The following is an 18915-nucleotide window of genomic DNA, read 5'->3' on the forward strand; positions in this document are numbered from 1 at the left end:
GCTTTTTTATTTTTTGGGCGATTGTCTTAAATAGAGTATCATTTGTTGAGGGATGAGGTGATGGTTTGATTGGTATTATTTTGGGGGTCATACGCCTTTTTGATCGCTTGCTGTTGCACTTTTTGTGATGTAAGGTGACAAAAATAGCTTTTTTGTTTACACAGTTTTTTTAATATTTTTTTATGGTGTTTATCGGACGGGGTCTATCATGTGATACCTTTATAGAGACGGTCGTTACGGACGCGGTGATACCTAATATGTGTAGTTTTTTATTTTTCATTTTTTATAGGAAAAGGCAATTTATTTTTTGAGTTTTTTACATTTTTATTTATTTTTACTTTGATTTTTTTTCACATTTTTTTTATTTTTTATCAAGTCCCTCTTGAATCTTGAAGATCCAGTGGGGCTGATGGCTGTACTATACTTTGCAATGCTCTTGTATAGTACATCCAGATGCCCTGTAGGTGGCAACAGCGGACGCTTTTGCAAAGCGTCCGGTTGCCATGGCAACCATCGGGGCTGCCAACGCAGCGCGGCAGCTACGATGGTGGAGAGAGGGAGCCCCCTCCCTCTATTAACCCCATGGATGCTGCTGCCGCGGCATCTATGGGGTAACAGCAGAGTGTCAGCATAGAGCTGACACTCTGATGATGGCGGCGGCTCAGGAATGGAGCCGCCGCCATCAAACACAGCAGGGGGACCGAGCGGGGGGCAGCGCTGGAAGGGGGGGAGGGTGTCACGGCCAGCATTGAGGGAGGTGGGCAGCAGGAGGAATGTATGGGGCGGACTCAAGGAGGGGCGGACATCAGGGCACTGTGGACACAAGGTGGGGCGCAGATCGAGGGGGCACATATGGGGGGGGCTGCACAGATCGGGGGGGTGGGGTGGGCACGAGGACACTGTGATTTTAGGCTCTGATCTGTAGAGTGCAGATCAGAGCCTGAAACCGGCATTTTTTCACTGCCTCAATCTGATTGGTTAGTCTGCACAGACTAACCAATCGGATCGATTGCCGGCAAGGGGCCACTCTGATTGGTCCCTTGCCGGCATTACTGCACTGTATGCTGTCCGTGACAGCAGCAGGGCAGGGGCAGAAGCTTTAATCTAAGCGCTTTGCAGTGCTTAGATTAAAGAGCTGCCAGAACGTTTATATATGTGGTAGCTGCACGAGGTATGTGCAGCTATCACGTATATATACGGATTGCGGTCGGGAAGGGGTTAATACACAAACATAGGAACTGTATTAATGTTATTTGCAGGTTTAGCTATATAAACATATAAGCTATATTAGCAACCTAGGGCAGGTCTTAGCTGGCCAGCTACACTCCCACCAAAATTACCTATAATTCTGTGTTCTAAGTAGTAGGACTTAAACATGAATTTGAGGAATTTCCCATCATGTTCTCAACTCTCAAGTGTCTATTATCACTCTCAAGAACAACTAACTTCTGTATAGGACGTTCCAACTTGAGTGGAGTAGTGAGACGTTTTCCTTTTTTGTCAAGTTATGAGTCTCCTATATGTATCTGCCCACCTTGGCCTCAAATTTTCAGGTATGGGTTCATCCCATCCTAACTTTTGTCTGCATAATTCTTGCAGTATTTTTCTTGCTTTCAGGATCACTGGGGCCAAGAATCCAAATGGATCATATATAGAAGCCACTGTGGAAAGAATGGTACGTCTAGTTGTAACCTTCTCTTCAAGAGATACTTCAAAGAAGAACTTGTCATTCTCTACATTCCATCCCAATCCAAGTAAGTTTTGAACTGGAAGATGATCATAATTGAGATCTACATTCTTCATTGATGATGCACGTTTAAAGTCAATGATGGCTTCCAGTACCTCTCTGTTGTTTGAGATGAATTTATGAAGGTGCAGGTTTCTTTCTGCGCATAACTCTTGGCTTTCTTTAACTAGTTTGATTGCAGATTCTGTGGACTCTAGACTTTTGAGACCATCATCTACATAAAAGTTTTTCTTCAGAAAATTTGCTGCTAATGGGCAATCCTTTTCATTCTGATTGGCCAGGTACTTCATACCATAATTGGCGCAACCTGGAGATGATGCTGCTCCAAACAAGTGTACTTTTAGTTCTGTATTCTGCTGGCTCTAAATCTGTATTTCCGTCCTACCACAATAAAAACCTCAGGAAGTCTCGATCTGCATTCTTCACATGAAACTGGTGGAACATCTTTTCAACGTCACACATGACCGCTACGGGATACTTTCTGAATCTACAGAGCACTCCAGGCATAGTGTTTGTAAGATCTGGTCCTTTTAGTAGATGATCATTCAATGCAACACCATCGTACTTTGCTGAGCAATCAAATACTACTCTAATCTTATCTGGTTTCTTTGATTGGTAAACACCTGATGTGGGATGTACCACACTTCTCCTTCTTTAGGCTGGTTTTTAACTTAACTTCTTCGAGGATGCCTTCCATGAATTTCAAATAATCATTCTTGAGTTTCGGATCTCTTCTCATCCTTTTCTTCTAACATTTCAATCTTGCTAGGGCAAGATTTCTGTTATTTGGCAGACGGGGTAGTTCTCTAAAAGGTAAGGGCATTTTAAGATGACCTTGTTGATTCTGCTGAACAATTTCTTCTAGAATGTGTACGAACTTTATGTCTTCTTGGGATACACTCTTTTCTTTAGAACTTATGTCTGCAAAGTCGGAGTCAAGAATCTTGATGACTTTTGCTGGACTTACAGTTGGTAACTCTTGAACAGATATTCGATGACACAATCCTGTCACCTGTCTTGAATTTGCGATCTGCTGTTTTCCTCCAACAACTCCCCATCCTAGATCAGTCTGAACAATGTAGGGTTCACCCCTTCCTCCTGTGATTACCTTTCGTGGTACCAAGGCTTCGGGACAATCGTAACCTATCAACAGTCCAACACTAAACTCCTTCAGCGGGGACATTTCATGAGATATGACAGATAGGTGCTCCCATTTATTGGCTGTTTCACAGGTAGGTATGCGATCTCGATCTTAGAGGTATATCGTCTTTTGTATAAGCTGGAGGTAGATCTAATGTGAAGTTTGAATGAAGTCATCTAACTCTCAGTCCTTTTGACCCTTTGACTGTTCACTAATGTGTCTCTCCCCGTCATTGTGGTGAGTTTGAGCTTCACTGGTTCTGTAGCAACTTGTAATTTCTTGCAGACTTCTTGATCAATGAAGGTGAAGTTACTCTGGGCATCCAGTGGCACATAGGCATATACCTTCTTGTCCCTCCTTTTAGGATTTGAAATGCAAAGTGGTACAACTATTGATGTGCCGTTGCTTTCTCCTTCCCTCACTCTGCAAGAGAATACAGATACTTTCTTTCCTTCCTCAGTATCTTTAGGTATTGAGGATTTAGGATTTATCTTTGTTTGGACGTTCTTCATGTAGTGGTGTAGGATGGTGTCCTTTGCAAACGTTGCATGTGGCCTTATTCTTACACTCCTTAGTAACATGGCCTTTTCTTAGGCATCCGAAACACAGTTGGTTATCCAGTAAAAAACCTTTTCTTTTCATCTGGGGACTTCTCCTTCAATTGTTGGCACTTGTGTATGGAGTGGTTCTCTCCACAGAACATACATTTGAAGGTAGTCTGAAGATTTGTTGGTTCTGTCTCTCTAATTATGCCAGTAGTGACTTTGGACTTGCTCTTATAGGTATCTGGACCTTTAGCTGCTGTGTTGGTTGCACATCTAGTTGCTCTTGCACGTCTTATATCTCTCACAGGCCTTTCTTCTGATTTTAAGACATAAGATGCTGTTACTGGATTACATGCTATCCGTGCTTCCTTATTGATGAACTCAGAGAACTCTTTAAAACTTGGGAAGTCCTTACCTAGATTTAACTGTTCAGTCACATAGCGATTCCATGTAGAAGCCACTTCTTTAGGTAGCTTAGTGTCACCACCAGACATCTGAGAAGCTCTGACAGACGTCCTTCAGAACCTCCTCCTTGAGGTTCCTTTTGTTTTGCTTTCATTTTCTCATCTCGTTAGCCTCTCTCAGCTGTCATGTAGTTGCACTGATTGCATGCCTTTAAATCCCTCCCCATACTGCATCACTTTGCAGTTTATATTACTTCCTGGAGTGTGTGCATGCTGATGCTACTACTGAGTCTTCTACAGATAAGTTTTGTTCGTTCATTTGTGTTTTCCTGTTAGCTGGATCCCAGGTGACCCTGACTCCCTCCGTATCAAGTGTAGGGAGCCGGTGGTCGTGTCCCCTCACTATTATAGGGTGTTCAGGTGTTATACAGTCGAGGTACGAGGATATGCGATCATCTACCATTGGGATTTTCGCATAGGCTGAGCAGTTAGGGAGAGAGCCAGGTCTGATGCAGGGCTCTCCTTTTTGTTCCTTAGTTTTGGATCCAGTCAGTCGGATCTTCATTTTGTGTCTTCTAGTTTTCTGTACACCTTCCGTGACACTTAGTTAGCATCCTGTGGTTTTCTAGCTAATCGTTCAGTACTTCTAGTCCTCGTACATGTGGGATGGCATTGCTGCATGCTTGCAGGAAGTCACCATACTTTTGGAGTCTGAAATGTTCTTTAGGACCGATTTTAGGCCAGTTATTTCGTTTCTCTCTAAAGGCTCTTTGTACTAAGAAAGGATGACCATATCTTGCATTAATTTTTTCCCGACCTTGCTTGTAGGCTTTTTCGTCTTTTCTATAGAAGTTACCTTCAAGAACTTCCTTGGCTTCTCTGCCAACATACAGTCCTGATCAAAAGTTTAAGACCACTTGAAAAATGGCAAAAAATCATATTTTACATTGTTGGATCTTAACAAATTTCCAAGTAGAGCTTCAACATGCAACAAGAAGAAATGTGAGTGAGACAAAATATTTTTTGAGCATTTAATTAATTGAAAATAACGATTAAACTGAAACAGGCTGTTTTTCAACTGATCCAAACTTTAGGACCACATGCCTTTAACCACCTCCGGACCGCCTAACGCGCCGATGCGTCCGGAAGGTGGTTGCTTTTCTCCTCCTGGACGCATCGGCGCGTCATCTCGCGAGACGCGAGATTTCCTGTGAACGCGCGCACACCGGCGCGCGCGCTCACAGGAACGGAAGGTAAGCGAGTGGATCTCCAGCCTGCCAGCGGCGATCGCTCGCTGGCAGGCTGGAGATCCGAATTTTTTAACCCCTAACAGGTATATTAGACGCTGTTTTCATAACAGCGTCTAATATACCTCCTACCTGGTCCTCTGGTGGTCCCTTTTGTTAGGATCGACCACCAGAGGACTCAGGTAGGTCAGTACAGTCCCACCAAACACCACACCACACTACACTACACTACACCCCCCCCCCCGGTCACTTATTAACCCCTTATAAACCCCTGATCACCCCATATAAACTCCCTGATCACCCCCCTGTCATTGATCACCGCCCTGTCATTGATCACCCCCCTGTCAGGCTCCGTTCAGACGTCCGCATGATTTTTACGGATCCGATCCATGTATCCATGGATCCGTAAAAATCATGCGGACGTCTGAATGGAGCCTTACAGGGGGGTGATCAATGACAGGCGGGTGATCACCCATATACACTCCCTGATCACCCCCTGTCATTGATCACCGCCCTGTCAGGCTCCATTCAGACGTCCGCATGATTTTTACGGATCCGATCCATGGATCCGTAAAAATCATGCGGACGTCTGAATGGAGCCTTACAGGGGGGTGATCACCCATATACACTCCCTGATCACCCCCTGTCATTGATCACCCCCCTGTCAGGCTCCATTCAGACGTCCGCATGATTTTTACGGATCCGATCCATGTATCCATGGATCCGTAAAAATCATGCGGACGTCTGAATGGAGCCTTACAGGGGGGGTGATCAGTGACAGGGGGGTGATTACCCTGATCACCCCCTGTCATTGATAACCCCCCTGTAAGGCTCCATTCAGACGTCCGCATGCGTTCTGTGGATCCGATCCATGTATCCATGGATCCGTAAAAATCATGCGGACGTCTGAATGGAGCCTTACAGGGGGGGTGATCAATGACAGGGGGGTGATCACCCTGATTACCCTGATCACCCCCTGTCATTGATAACCCCCCTGTAAGGCTCCATTCAGACGTCCGCATGCGTTCTGTGGATCCGATCCATGTATCCATGGATCCGTAAAAATCATGCGGACGTCTGAATGGAGCCTTACAGGGGGGGTGATCAGTGACAGGGGGGTGATCACCCTGATTACCCTGATCACCCCCTGTCATTGATAACCCCCCTGTAAGGCTCCATTCAGACGTCCGCATGCGTTCTGTGGATCCGATCCATGTATCCATGGATCCGTAAAAATCATGCGGACGTCTGAATGGAGCCTTACAGGGGGGGTGATCAGTGACAGGGGGGTGATCACCCTGATTACCCTGATCACCCCCTGTCATTGATAACCCCCCTGTAAGGCTCCATTCAGACGTCCGCATGCGTTTTGTGGATCCGATCCATGTATCCATGGATCCGTAAAAAATCATGCGGATGTCTGAATGGAGCCTTACAGGGGGGGTGATCAGTGACAGGGGGGTGATTACCCTGATCACCCCCTGTCATTGATAACCCCCCTGTAAGGCTCCATTCAGACGTCCGCATGCGTTCTGTGGATCCGATCCATGTATCCATGGATCCGTAAAAAATCATGCGGACGTCTGAATGGAGCCTTACAGGGGGGGTGATCAGTGACAGGGGGGTGATCACCCTGATTACCCTGATCACCCCCTGTCATTGATAACCCCCCTGTAAGGCTCCATTCAGACGTCCGCATGCGTTCTGTGGATCCGATCCATGTATCCATGGATCCGTAAAAATCATGCGGACGTCTGAATGGAGCCTTACAGGGGGGGTGATCAGTGACAGGGGGGTGATCACCCTGATTACCCTGATCACCCCCTGTCATTGATAACCCCCCTGTAAGGCTCCATTCAGACGTCCGCATGCGTTCTGTGGATCCGATCCATGTATCCATGGATCCGTAAAAAATCATGCGGATGTCTGAATGGAGCCTTACAGGGGGGGTGATCAATGACAGGGGGGTGATCAGGGAGTCTATATGGGTGATCACCCCCCTGTCATTGATCACTCCCCCCCTGGTAAGGCTCCATTCAGCCATTTTTTTTGGCACAAGTTAGCGGAAATTTTTTGTTTGTTTTTGTTTTTGTTTTTTCTTACCAAGTCTCATATTCCACTAACTTGTGTCAAAAAATAAAATCTCACATGGACTCACCATACCCCTCACGGAATCCAAATGCGTAAACATTTTTAGACATTTATATTCCAGACTTCTCACGCTTTAGGGTCCCTAAAAAGCCAGGGCAGTATAAATACCCCACATGTGACCCCATTTCGGAAAGAAGACACCCCAAGGTATTCCGTGAGGGGCATATTGAGTCCATGAAAGATTGAAATTTTTGTCCTAAGTTAGCGGAAAGTGAGACTTTGTGAGAAAAAAAAACAAAAAAAATCAATATCCGCTAACTTATGCAAAAAAAAAAAAATTCTAGGAACTCGCCAGGCCCCTCATTGGATACCTTGGGGTGTCTTCTTTCCAAAGTGGGGTCACATGTGGGGTATTTATACTGCCCTGGCTTTTTAGGGGCCCGAAAGTGTGAGAAGAAGTCTGGGATCCAAATGTCTAAAAATGCCCTCCTAAAAGGAATTTGGGCCCCTTTGCGCATCTAGGCTGCAAAAAAGTGTGACACATCTGGTATCGCCGTACTCAGGAGAAGTTGGGCAATGTGTTTTGGGGTGTCATTTTACATATACCCATGCTGGGTGAGAAAAATATCTTGGTCAAATGCCAACTTTGTATAAAAAAATTGGAAAAGTTGTCTTTTGCCAAGATATTTCTCTCACCCAGCATGGGTATATGTAAAATGACAGCCCAAAACACATTCCCCAACTTCTCCCGAGTACGGCGATACCAGATGTGTGACACTTTTTTGATGCCAAGGTGGGCAAAGGGGCACATATTCCAAAGTGCACCTTTCGGATTTCACCGGTCATTTTTTACAGATTTTGATTGCAAAGTACTTCTCACACATTTGGGCCCCTAAATTGCCAGGGCAGTATAACTACGCCACAAGTGACCCCATTTTGGAAAGAAGACACCCCATGGTATTCCGTGAGGGGCACGGCGAGTTCCTAGAATTTTTTATTTTTTGTCGCAAGTTAGTGGAATATGAGACTTTGTAAGGAAAAAAGAGAAAAAAAAAAAAATCATCATTTTCCGCTAACTTGTGACAAAAAATAAAAAATTCTAGGAACTCGCCATGCCCCTCACGGAATACCTTAGGGTGTCTTCTTTCCAAAATGGGGTCACTTGTGGCGTAGTTATACTGCCCTGGCAATTTAGGGGCCCAAATGTGTGAGAAGAACTTTGCAATCAAAATGTGTAAAAAATGCCCTGCAAAATCCGAAAGGTGCACTTTGGAATATGTGCCCCTTTGCCCACCTTGGCAGCAAAAAAGTGTGACACATCTGGTATCGCCGTACTCAGGAGAAGTTGGGCAATGTGTTTTGGGGAGTCATTTTACATATACCCATGCTGGGTGAGAAAAATATCTTGGTCAAATGCCAACTTTGTATAAAAAAATGGGAAAAGTTGTCTTTTGCCAAGATATTTCTCTCACCCAGCATGGGTATATGTAAAATGACACCCCAAAACACATTCCCCAACTTCTCCTGAGTACGGCGATACCACATGTGTGACACTTTTTTGCTGCCAAGGTGGGCAAAGGGGCGCATATTCCAAAGTGCACCTTTCGGATTTCACCGGTCATTTCTTACACATTTTGATTGCAAAGTTCTTCTCACACATTTGGGCCCCTAAATTGCCAGGGCAGTATAACTACCCCACAAGTGACCCCATTTTGGAAAGAAGACACCCCAAGCTATTCTGTGAGGGGCATGGCGAGTTCATAGAATTTTTTATTTTTTGTCGCAAGTTAGTGGAATATGAGACTTTGTAAGAAAAAAAATAAATAAATAAAATCATCATCATTTTCCGCTAACTTGTGACAAAAAATAAAAAGTTCTATGAACTCACTATGCCCATCAGCGAATACCTTAGGGTGTCTACTTTCCGAAATGGGGTCATTTGTGGGGTTTTTCTACTGTTTGGGCATTGTAGAACCTCAGGAAACATGACAGGTGCTCAGAAAATCAGAGCCGTTTCAAAAAGCGGAAATTCACATTTTTGTACCATAGTTTGTAAATGCTATAACTTTTACCCAAACCATTTTTTTTTTGCCCAAACATTTTTTTTTTATCAAAGACATGTAGAACTATAAATTTAGCGAAAAATTTATATATGGATGTCGTTTTTTTTGCAAAATTTCACAGCTGAAAGTGAAAAATGTCATTTTTTTGCAAAAAAATCGTTACATTTTGATTAATAACAAAAAAAGTAAAAATGTCAGCAGCAATAAAATACCACCAAATGAAAGCTCCATTAGTGAGAAGAAAAGGAGGTAAAATTCATTTGGGTGGTAAGTTGCATGACCGAGCGATAAACGGTGAAAGTAGTGTAGTGCCGAAGTGTAAAAAGTGGCCTGGTCATGAAGGGGGTTTCACCTAGCGGGGCTGAAGTGGTTAAAAGGCCAAATCTGTGCAAAGATGTGGATTAATTGTCATTTTCTGTCAGGTAGTCACACGTTGTGATGGCAAAGGCAAAAAAACTCTCCCTTTTTTAACGTGGTCGGGTTGTTAAACTGCATAAGCAGGGTCTCTCACAGCGCGCCATCGCTGCTGAGGTGGGATGCAGTAAGACAGTCATTTGGAATTTTTTAAATGATCCTGAGGGTTATGGAACAAAAAAGTAAAGTGGAAGACCCAAAAAACTGTCATCAGCACTGAGCCGGAGGATCCAATTGGCTGTCCGTCAAGACACTGGACGATCCTCGACCCAAATTAAGGCCCTTACTGGTGCTGACTGCAGCCCCATAACCACCAGACGGCATCTGAGACTGAAGGGCATCAAAAACAAAAAACGTCTTCAAAGACCTCGTCTCCTTGAACGCCACAGAACTGCTCGTTTGGACTTTGCAAGAGAGCACCAAACCTGGGACATTCAAAGGTGGAAGAAAGTTTTATTCTCTGATGAGAAAAAATTTAACCTTGATGGTCCTGATGGTTTCCAACGTTACTGGCATGACAAGCAGATCCCACCTGAGATGTTTTCTACGCGCCACAGTGGAGGGGGAGCCATAATGGTCTAGGGTGCTTTTTCCTTCAGTAGAACAAAGGAGCTTCAAGAAGTGCAGGGGCGTCAAACGGCCACTAGCTATGTCCAGATGTTGCACAGAGCATTCCTCATGACTGAGGGCCCTTGTCTGTGTGGTAACGACTGGGTTTTTCAACAGGACAACGCTACAGTACACAATGCCCGCAGGACAAGGGACTTCTTCCAGGAGGATAACATCACTCTTTTGGCCCATTCTGTGTGTTCCCCTGATCTAAATCCAATTGAGAACTTTTGGGGATGGATGGCAAGGGAAGTTTACAAAAATGGACAACAGTTCCAGACAGTAGATGGCCTTCGTGCGGCCGTCTTCACCACTTGGAGAAATGTTCCCACTTACCTCATGGAAAAGCTTGCATCAAGCATGCCAAAACGAATTTTGGAAGTGATAAACAATAACGGCGGAGCTACTCATTACTGAGTTCATGTTTGGAATTTGGATTTCTGTTTTGGGGGGGTTTATTTTTATTTTTTTTGGAGGTGTGGTCCTAAACTTTTGATCAGCTGAAAAACAGCCTGTTTCAGTTTATTCGTTGTTTTCATTAAATTGAATGCTCAAATAATGTTTTGTCTCACTCCCATTTCTTCTTGTTGCATGTTAAAGCTCTACTTGGAACCTTGTTAAGATCCAGCCATGCTAAATAGGATTTTTTGCCATTTGTCAAGTGGTCTTTTGATCAGGACTGTATCACTAAAGGTAGAATAACTTGTCAACTGGACTGAAGCAATGATGCACAATGATCATCTCAAAACTTGCCTTCCACTCTATGAACTTCAGTACGTCTCTTGAAAATACAGTAGGTTCCAGAACGGGAAGTCTAGCTAGGACTGTTCTCTGTGGTCTTGCTGGGACAATGGCATCTAGGAATAGAATCATCAGGTTCTATTTTCTCACTTAGTTCTGAATTACGTGAGTCCCTTTCTTCTTTTCCGGTAGAGATAGAGGGTAAATCCACACACCTTCTTCCTAACACTGGACTAGGCCTCTCTTTGTCTTTCTGAGCAGGGATGGAAGAATAATGACTTATTTCCTCATTAAGTGCTGGAGATTTCCTTCCATTCTCCTGGGAGTATGTAGGAAAGTAGGAGTCTGATTCTTCACTTAGTACAGATTTTAACCTATGACTACTCTGATTCATATCCTCTTCGTGTACTCTGAGTCTGGCTTCTATGATCTTAACTTCTTTTTGCCTTTCCAGAATTTTCAATTTAGCTTCCATTTGATGGTTCTGTGCCTCCATTTCAGCTTCCATTTGATGCCGCTGTGCCTCCATTTCAGCTTCCATTTGATGCCGCTGTGCCTCCATTTCAGATTCCATCTGATGGCGCTGTGCCTCCATTTTCAGCTTCCATCTGATGGCATTGTGCATCCTTTTCAGCTTCCTTTTCAGCCATCAGTTGGCGCTGTGCCTCGATGGCAGCTTCCATTTCAATTTCTGCTCTCTTGACAACAAGTTGTTTAGCTAATTCCTTTCTTTTGGCTGAAGTATTTGAAGACTCTGATATATAGGTGGCACTTCTGCTAGCGAAGGAAGTCACACTTGAGATTATGGTTCCTCCTAAGGACCTAGCATAGTCTCTTATAAAAAGCTTATGTATTCTACTTTTTGCTTTAACTTCATCATTAGCTGCAGATGAAAGTTCTCTCATGAGCTTTACTAAATCTAAGTGACTGCAGTACATGTGTTCATGTTCCTTACAATATCCTGGCAAGGTGTCGTAAACGACCGCAGGTTGACATATGCTGCCATAAGCTCTGATTCAGATTCTTCTACCGTCTCTACCATATCACTCAAGTTCTCTTTTATACTTTCTTGCTTTAGCTTTTTACGAATGTCTTTAATGTATAATTTTTCACTTATCATACATTCTGGCGAACTTTTTTACTTTCAGTGCTGCTTCTTGCTCCAAATCTTCCAGCATCTTTGGGGTCCGTTTTTTGGCACGTGATAAATGTCTTAGTTCAGCTGCTTGAGCTATATTTGTTTGAGGCAAGACTAATGCTGCATTAGACTCTTCTACCTCAGACAGGTTCCCTTGCTCTTCAACTTCTACTCTATCTATCTTTGTATCCTCTAACAGTGGCATGGTAATACTAGGCTCAGACATTTTACTTTCAATGCTATCACAATCAATACAAATAATAAGATGCCTTTCACTTTAAATGCAATAATGACAAATGCAAAAATAAATTACTTTCACTTTAAATACAATACTAACAAAATGCAAAAATAAATGACTTTCACTTTAAATGCAATAGCAATTGGTGCAGGCAATAAATGACTTTCACTTTAAATACTTTAGAGTCCATATATTACAAACTGTTCTTTGTTTTTACTTTAAAGTCTCTTATTTCTGAACACAAAAAAAATGTCTCTTTATGCCAAAGCCTATATGCAACGATAAGTAATAAAAGGAAAGCTCTGACCTTATTCTGAAGAGCAGGAACAAATGTCAGTCTTAAAGGAGACGTGTCTGTTCTTGATATGATGCAATGCTTTGCGCTGACTTGCGATGCTCTGTGCAGACTTGAGATGCTCTGTGCAGACTTGTGATGCGCTGGCTTGGACACCCTGCTTGCAGGCTTTGGGCCTAGTGGCGGGAAACTAGCTGGCTGCAGTACGTGGTCTCTCCGTGGATAGCGGTGCTGTTGTTTTTGGCCTCCCACCATGCGTCTCTTTCTCTCTCTAGGGATCTCAGGAGGGTTGGCGCGCTTTCTCTGACTATTTTGCCTTTGCCTTTTTGCCACTTTAAAAGTCGGCTGCAGTTTGACTAATGCACAGGCTCTATGGTCTCTATGGTAGCTCCGCTGAGGTGTCTTTGCTTGCTCACTCAGAGAACAGTTGCTGCGCGGTGGTATATGATGGTGCTCGGCTGCTCTAATGCGCTCTTTACTGTGCAAGTTGAGAAGCACTATCACTCCGCCCTCTAAGGGCAATAGTTCCACTGTGGCAGGCGGAGCACTATGAAGTGCCTTTTGCGCTGTGGCATTAGAAGAATTCTGATATCTCTGACTTTTTAGTCTAACCAGACTGTCTATTACTCTGTAATTCCTCTAGCGCAGTTCTATGGAAACAGTAGGTTTAAAGAGCACACCAAATGCTTGAAATATCTTCTTTATTAACTTCAACTTTTCTTCAAATATAACATTGCCGCCTCCGCAGCAGATAGTCCATGTACATAACACGTTTTGAAAAGATATCACAAAATGGCGATATGCATAAGATGGTGGTTCAACTGTTCAATCTTGTCATTCAACATAAAATGGTGGATATATTTCTCTCTTCACTATTTGTACTCTCACTTTAAGTTATCTAAGCACTTTATGATCTCTCTGAGAGGTATATCTGAGGTCTAATAGTTCTACTTGCTGAATTTGGTCGCAATTTGCAATATGCAGTTAGCAGTAACTATTTGCAGATTGGTTGAGTATGAGATGGTATGGTTGTATGCAATTTGGAATTTAAATTTGGATTGTGAACTTTGTAGTTTGCAATTGGTGGAACTGTAAGTAAAGACACATATAACTGGTTCAGTATACAGTTCTAATCACTATATTAACAGTAGGAACATTATATAACTGTTTTAAATACCTATTGTGGCCTCTCTGCTTCCATAAAACACAGCTCTTAGTGGAGCGAAAGTCTGTTCAGCTTCTCTCCTTTGGTGTAATGATTCTAGCAGCTCCTGCTAGGGGGATTTCCCACACAGATTGTGTGTGAGGCTGCCTGTGATTGGTCAAGACTCCTGCCCAGCAACAACAGTTTAACTCTATGCTTTCTGTTGTTTCTGCTATGTCATTGAGCTTACCTTACATTATATAATGAATCTTAAAGGCATATTATCTTTTCTGCTTCTGTGGACACAAAATGTAACTATTACATGACATCCAAACATGAAGTCACTGTAAATAACTCTGCTTTTGTCTTTAACACACAAACATAGGAACTGTATTAGGTTATTGGCAGGTTTAGCTATATAAACATGTAAGCTACAGTATATCAGCAACCTAGGGCAGGTCTTAGCTGGCCAGCTACGCCCAGTGCCAACAGCTCTCCCCCACCCCAGTGCCATCAGCTCCACTCCCCCAGTGCCTTCAGCTTTCTCCAACCAGTGCCTTCAGCTCTCCCCCTTGTGCCATCAGCTCTCCCCCCTTGTGCCATCAGCTCACCCTCCCTTGTGCCAGCAGCTCTCCCTCCTTGTGCCATCATCTCCCCCCCCTTGTGCCATCAGCATTCCCCCCTTATGACATCATCTCCACCCCTTGTGCCAGCAGCTCTCCCCCCTTGTGCCAGCGGCTTTCCCCCCTTGTGCCAGCGGCTTTCCCCCCTTGTGCCAGCGGCTCTCCCCCCCTTGTGCCAGCAGCTCTCCCCCCTTGTGCCAGCGGCTTTCCCCCCTTGTGCCAGCGGCTTTCCCCCCTTGTGCCAGCGGCTTTCCCCCCTTGTGCCAGCGGCTCTCCCCCCCTTGTGCCAGCAGCTCTCCCCTTGTGCCAGCAGCATTCCTCCTTGTGCCAGCAGCTCTCCCCCCCCCCTGCTCCTAATGACACCCAGAGTGCACAGCGTCATTGGTTGCTATGACGACGTGCACTCGGGGCGCCCGGCCTTAGTCGCACCAACTTACCTTTCCAGCAGGGGTGCCGCCGACAATCCATCGTTGGCGGCGGCAAAATTTGCATCGAGGATTTTTTTGTGTCGAATTACTCGATTTAGTTGAGTACTCGTTGCAGCCCTAATTGCAATACACCTTGTGTATTATGCCTCACCATTTCAAGATCTCTGCTTGCTGTCAGTAAAAGTTACAGAGTCAAGGAAAATCCCTTTTTCTTCTATACAGTGTGGAAATTTTCTGAATGTTAATTGACCTGCTGTGCGGATTTTGAAATGTCAATGGTTTGTGCAGCTTTTCAGTGCAGATTTACCTCTTTGCAGGTTTACAGCTTAATTGAAATTAATGGGTCTGCATTTTTGCGGAACAGATGCAGACTCATTCATATGGTCATAAAATCACCTCGTGTGAATGAGCCTTAATTTTGGTGTGGTTAGCCGAACTGAAATTCTGACGAAAAAACCTGCCCGAGGTTCTGCCTCTCATACATCTCAATAGGAGGCAGCACTGAGGATCGCTGAACAGTAACTTATAGCCGCAGCTGCGCCAAGCGGGGATATGTCCGTTTTCGGTGTGGCCGCGGCTTTAAGCTGCTACTCCGCCATCCTCAGTGCTGCCTCCCATTGAAGTGAATGGGAGACAGAAAGGACGTGGCTGCTGGTAGCTTTTCCGCGAAATTTCGGTGCGTTTGTCCACAGCAAAATGACAATGTAAAACCTGCTGTGTGAACAGGCCCAGAGGGTAAGATCTCTGCAAATCCACAACAAAATCTGTAAGTAACACATGTGGATATGGGTGCGGAAACGCACCCTCTTAATACATTTGGAGCATTTCTGGGCATTCTCTGAGCCAGAAGTTCAAATCGACACTGTTATTTTACATGTTACACCAGTTTCTGGTGTAAATGAGGTAAATAATACGGGGCACAGGAGACCAAACCCCCTTCACTGTCCCCTGGCCACCTTTTAAAAGTGGTGATAAAAGTAAAAAGTCGCAAATTATGACACAAGTCTGGCGCCAGCCATAATCTGAGCTTTTTTTTTATGCCAAAGGTCTGCAATGTGATCCCCCAACGTCCATTGAATCTATGTAGAGCAGGCCATATACATCAGATGAAGGTCGGAGGATATCGACTGATGATCCTATGTAAACGGGAACCTGCCGAATGCCCCCCACAGGGATATGCCATCACTTTGGGATTGTCAAACACTGTCAGGCCAAGGATGTTCTGCTGGGGACCCCAGGATGACTTGTTAAGCCACTGGCCGGGACAAATTCACAGATCATATCAGCACCCAGAATCTTTGATACCCCGCCATCTATGTACACCCCAATACACCCTGGATGACACAGGACATGATGCCTACTTGTAACCTGGAGCACTGTGGTGTTCCTTGCGATGGGCTCACATGCAGAGCAGTGTCTTTCTGTCACCCGGGCCGATATAAGGTAGGACCCCGGAGATTCGCCCCGCACAGTAATGGCAGAGCTGGACTCTTTCTGTGAGTGGTGGGTGAGGAGCAGAGGGGTGTAGATCCAATGGAAATGGTAGCGTCCTGGGTCCACTATGAGACTTGTGCTTTCATTCGCTATCAGCAAGCTGGCGTTTACGGTCGCCTGTGCCCCGGACGTTATGGGGCCGTCTGAGGAAACCATCAGGAAGTATGATTCACCTGGAAGTCAATAAGGAGACAGGTCAGGACATGGTTATAGCTGGGCATACACATAAAGTTGTATGGCATACATCTAGCGTATACAGGGTGTATATAGGAGGGACCGACACCCCAAACATGGTCTGAACAGAGCCATATATGGTAATGTTCTGTGGGTACGACCTGTACGAACATGTAACATAAAAGTGGTTGTGCCATGAAAAATATTCTACAGTTTTCAAACCAGCACCTGGATCTAAATACTTTTGTAATTACATGTAGTTAAAATGTAGTACAGCCACTGAGCTATTCAATAAAACGTATCTGTATAGCGCCACCTGCTGGTTGTTCTTTTCTTTATTGCTCCGTCCATCTCACTGAGGTAGTCGCATGCGCTCAGTGTAAATATTCAACTGCCACCAGCCATATCTTCTGTTAGAAGCTGCGACAGTTCAGGGGTGTGGAAATTCAAAACCATATTTAAATAAGGTCTTTATTGATAGCAACTTAGAAGACAGGCCCAAAATGTACTGTAATTCAATCAAACAAACCCAAAAACTCCCCCTCCCCATCATTGGTGGCAGCGGCAGTTCCGATCGGAGTCCCAGCAGTGTAATACTGGGGCTCCGACCGGTTACCATGGAAGACAGGACGCTACTGAAGTCCTGTCTGCCATGGTCAGTTACTCAGCAGCATTATACTTACATGCGCTGTGGCCGCCCGGAGCTCCTTCTTGTAACTCACAGGTCTGTGCGGCGCATTGCTTATGCCTATAGCAATGCGCCGCCACAGCGCATGTAAGTATAATGCTGCTGAGTAACTGACCATGGCAGACAGGACTTCAGTAGCGTCCTGGCTTCCATGGTAACCGATCGGAGCCCCAGCATTACACTGCTGGGACTCCGATCGGAACTGCCGCTGCCACCAATGATGAAGGGGAAAGGGCACACTGCCCACCAATGATTTTAATACTGGGGGGGGGGGGCGCTCTCTGGAGCCATCTGAGGTACAGGGCTGGTTTTAGCTTTGTTAGAAACAGATTTGTATGTGCTATATGGTGTCTGTTATTTTTTACATTAAAGGGGTTAAATAAAATTACTGAAAAAAACTTAAATAATACCCATATTTTCACCCAGGCCCCCCTGATGTTACCATTGGAGCATCTCATCTCACTAGATCGCACAGGGCAAGGGCTCTTTTGTTTACAATTACACACTGCTGGGTGGAGGCTTCCGCCCGGCAGTGTGTTCGCTGACGTCACTGTATCTGATGAGCGGGCTTTAGCGCTGTCGTAGCCATTTTACTGGCTAGGGCAACGCTAAAGCCCGCCCATCAGTGCCAGTGACATCACCGGGCTTCCTGGCAGCACCATGGAGAGCCTGGTTCATCACTGGAACTCCTGATAATGCCTTTGCGATTTAGCGCAGGGCAAAGGAGAGCATCGGAGCATGAACTGCTCCGATGCTGAAGTCAGGGGGGCTGCCGGGGTGAAAATGGGGATATGTCCGGGTTCAGCTCTGAACACGAACAACCCCTTTAAATATTAATTTAACCCAACCATATTAATGTTATTTTTTCAATGTGCTTCAAGATTGTAAAAAAGAAGAAGGTCAGTCAGGAGAGGACAAGAGTGTCTCCCTGATTACTGCTCAGTGAACAAAATCAATAAACTAAGGGGGCAGTAACTATTAAAATATTACTTTTATTAAATCCTATGATTTAATAAAAGTAATATTTTAATAGTTACTGCCCCCTTAGTTTATTGGCTTCAAGATTGTACTATGTATACTACGCCAAAGATTGTTTTGTACGAATAATTGTGACTTCACTGTCGCTATGTGATTCCTTGTACTAATGCGAATATCCTTCTGTTAATGCAGTCTTGTTATGTTGTAAATGATCTTAAATGTTCAAAGAATGTTATACATTAAAATCCAATAAAAACAATTTTTAAAATAAAAAAATATGTACATTCTGAAATACCTTTCATTAGTTATAATGGCTCGTTTTGTCTGGGGAGCAATGATTAAGAGAAACAAAATGGCTTCCATCCTATTAGTCCACACAGAACCTGTCCTAATCAGACAGGAGGACAAGTTACCGTATTTTTCGCTTTATAATACGCACCCGATGATAAGATGCACCCCAGATTTTAGAGGAGAAAGACCCCCACAAATATCCAGACATCATATCAGCCCTCCATGTCAGACCCCCAACGGAGCTCAGAATAGCCCTTTTTTTTAGACCCCATCAGACCTCAGATCAGCCCTTTTCTTTTAGACCCGGATCCGTTTTCTCTGACACAATAGAAAACACATCCATCCCCCCATTGACTTTCAATGGTGTTCATGACGGATCCGTCATGGCTATATAAGACATAATACAACCGGATCTGTTCATG

At 44.4% G+C, this 18915-nt stretch overlaps 1 protein-coding gene across 1 annotated transcript in view; it reads right to left on the minus strand.

Annotated features, from left to right (window-relative positions):
• TMEM130 (transmembrane protein 130) overlaps positions 1–18915 on the minus strand; it is a 59508-nt gene that overhangs the window by 39483 nt on the left and 1110 nt on the right. The window contains exon 2 of the mRNA XM_044277607.1: positions 16230–16535. Coding sequence (XP_044133542.1) covers positions 16230–16535 — 306 coding nt within the window. The remainder of the gene's footprint in view (positions 1–16229; positions 16536–18915) is intronic.

The sequence above is a fragment of the Bufo gargarizans genome, chromosome 2 (assembly GCF_014858855.1).
Source record: "Bufo gargarizans isolate SCDJY-AF-19 chromosome 2, ASM1485885v1, whole genome shotgun sequence".
Taxonomy (NCBI): domain Eukaryota; kingdom Metazoa; phylum Chordata; class Amphibia; order Anura; family Bufonidae; genus Bufo; species Bufo gargarizans.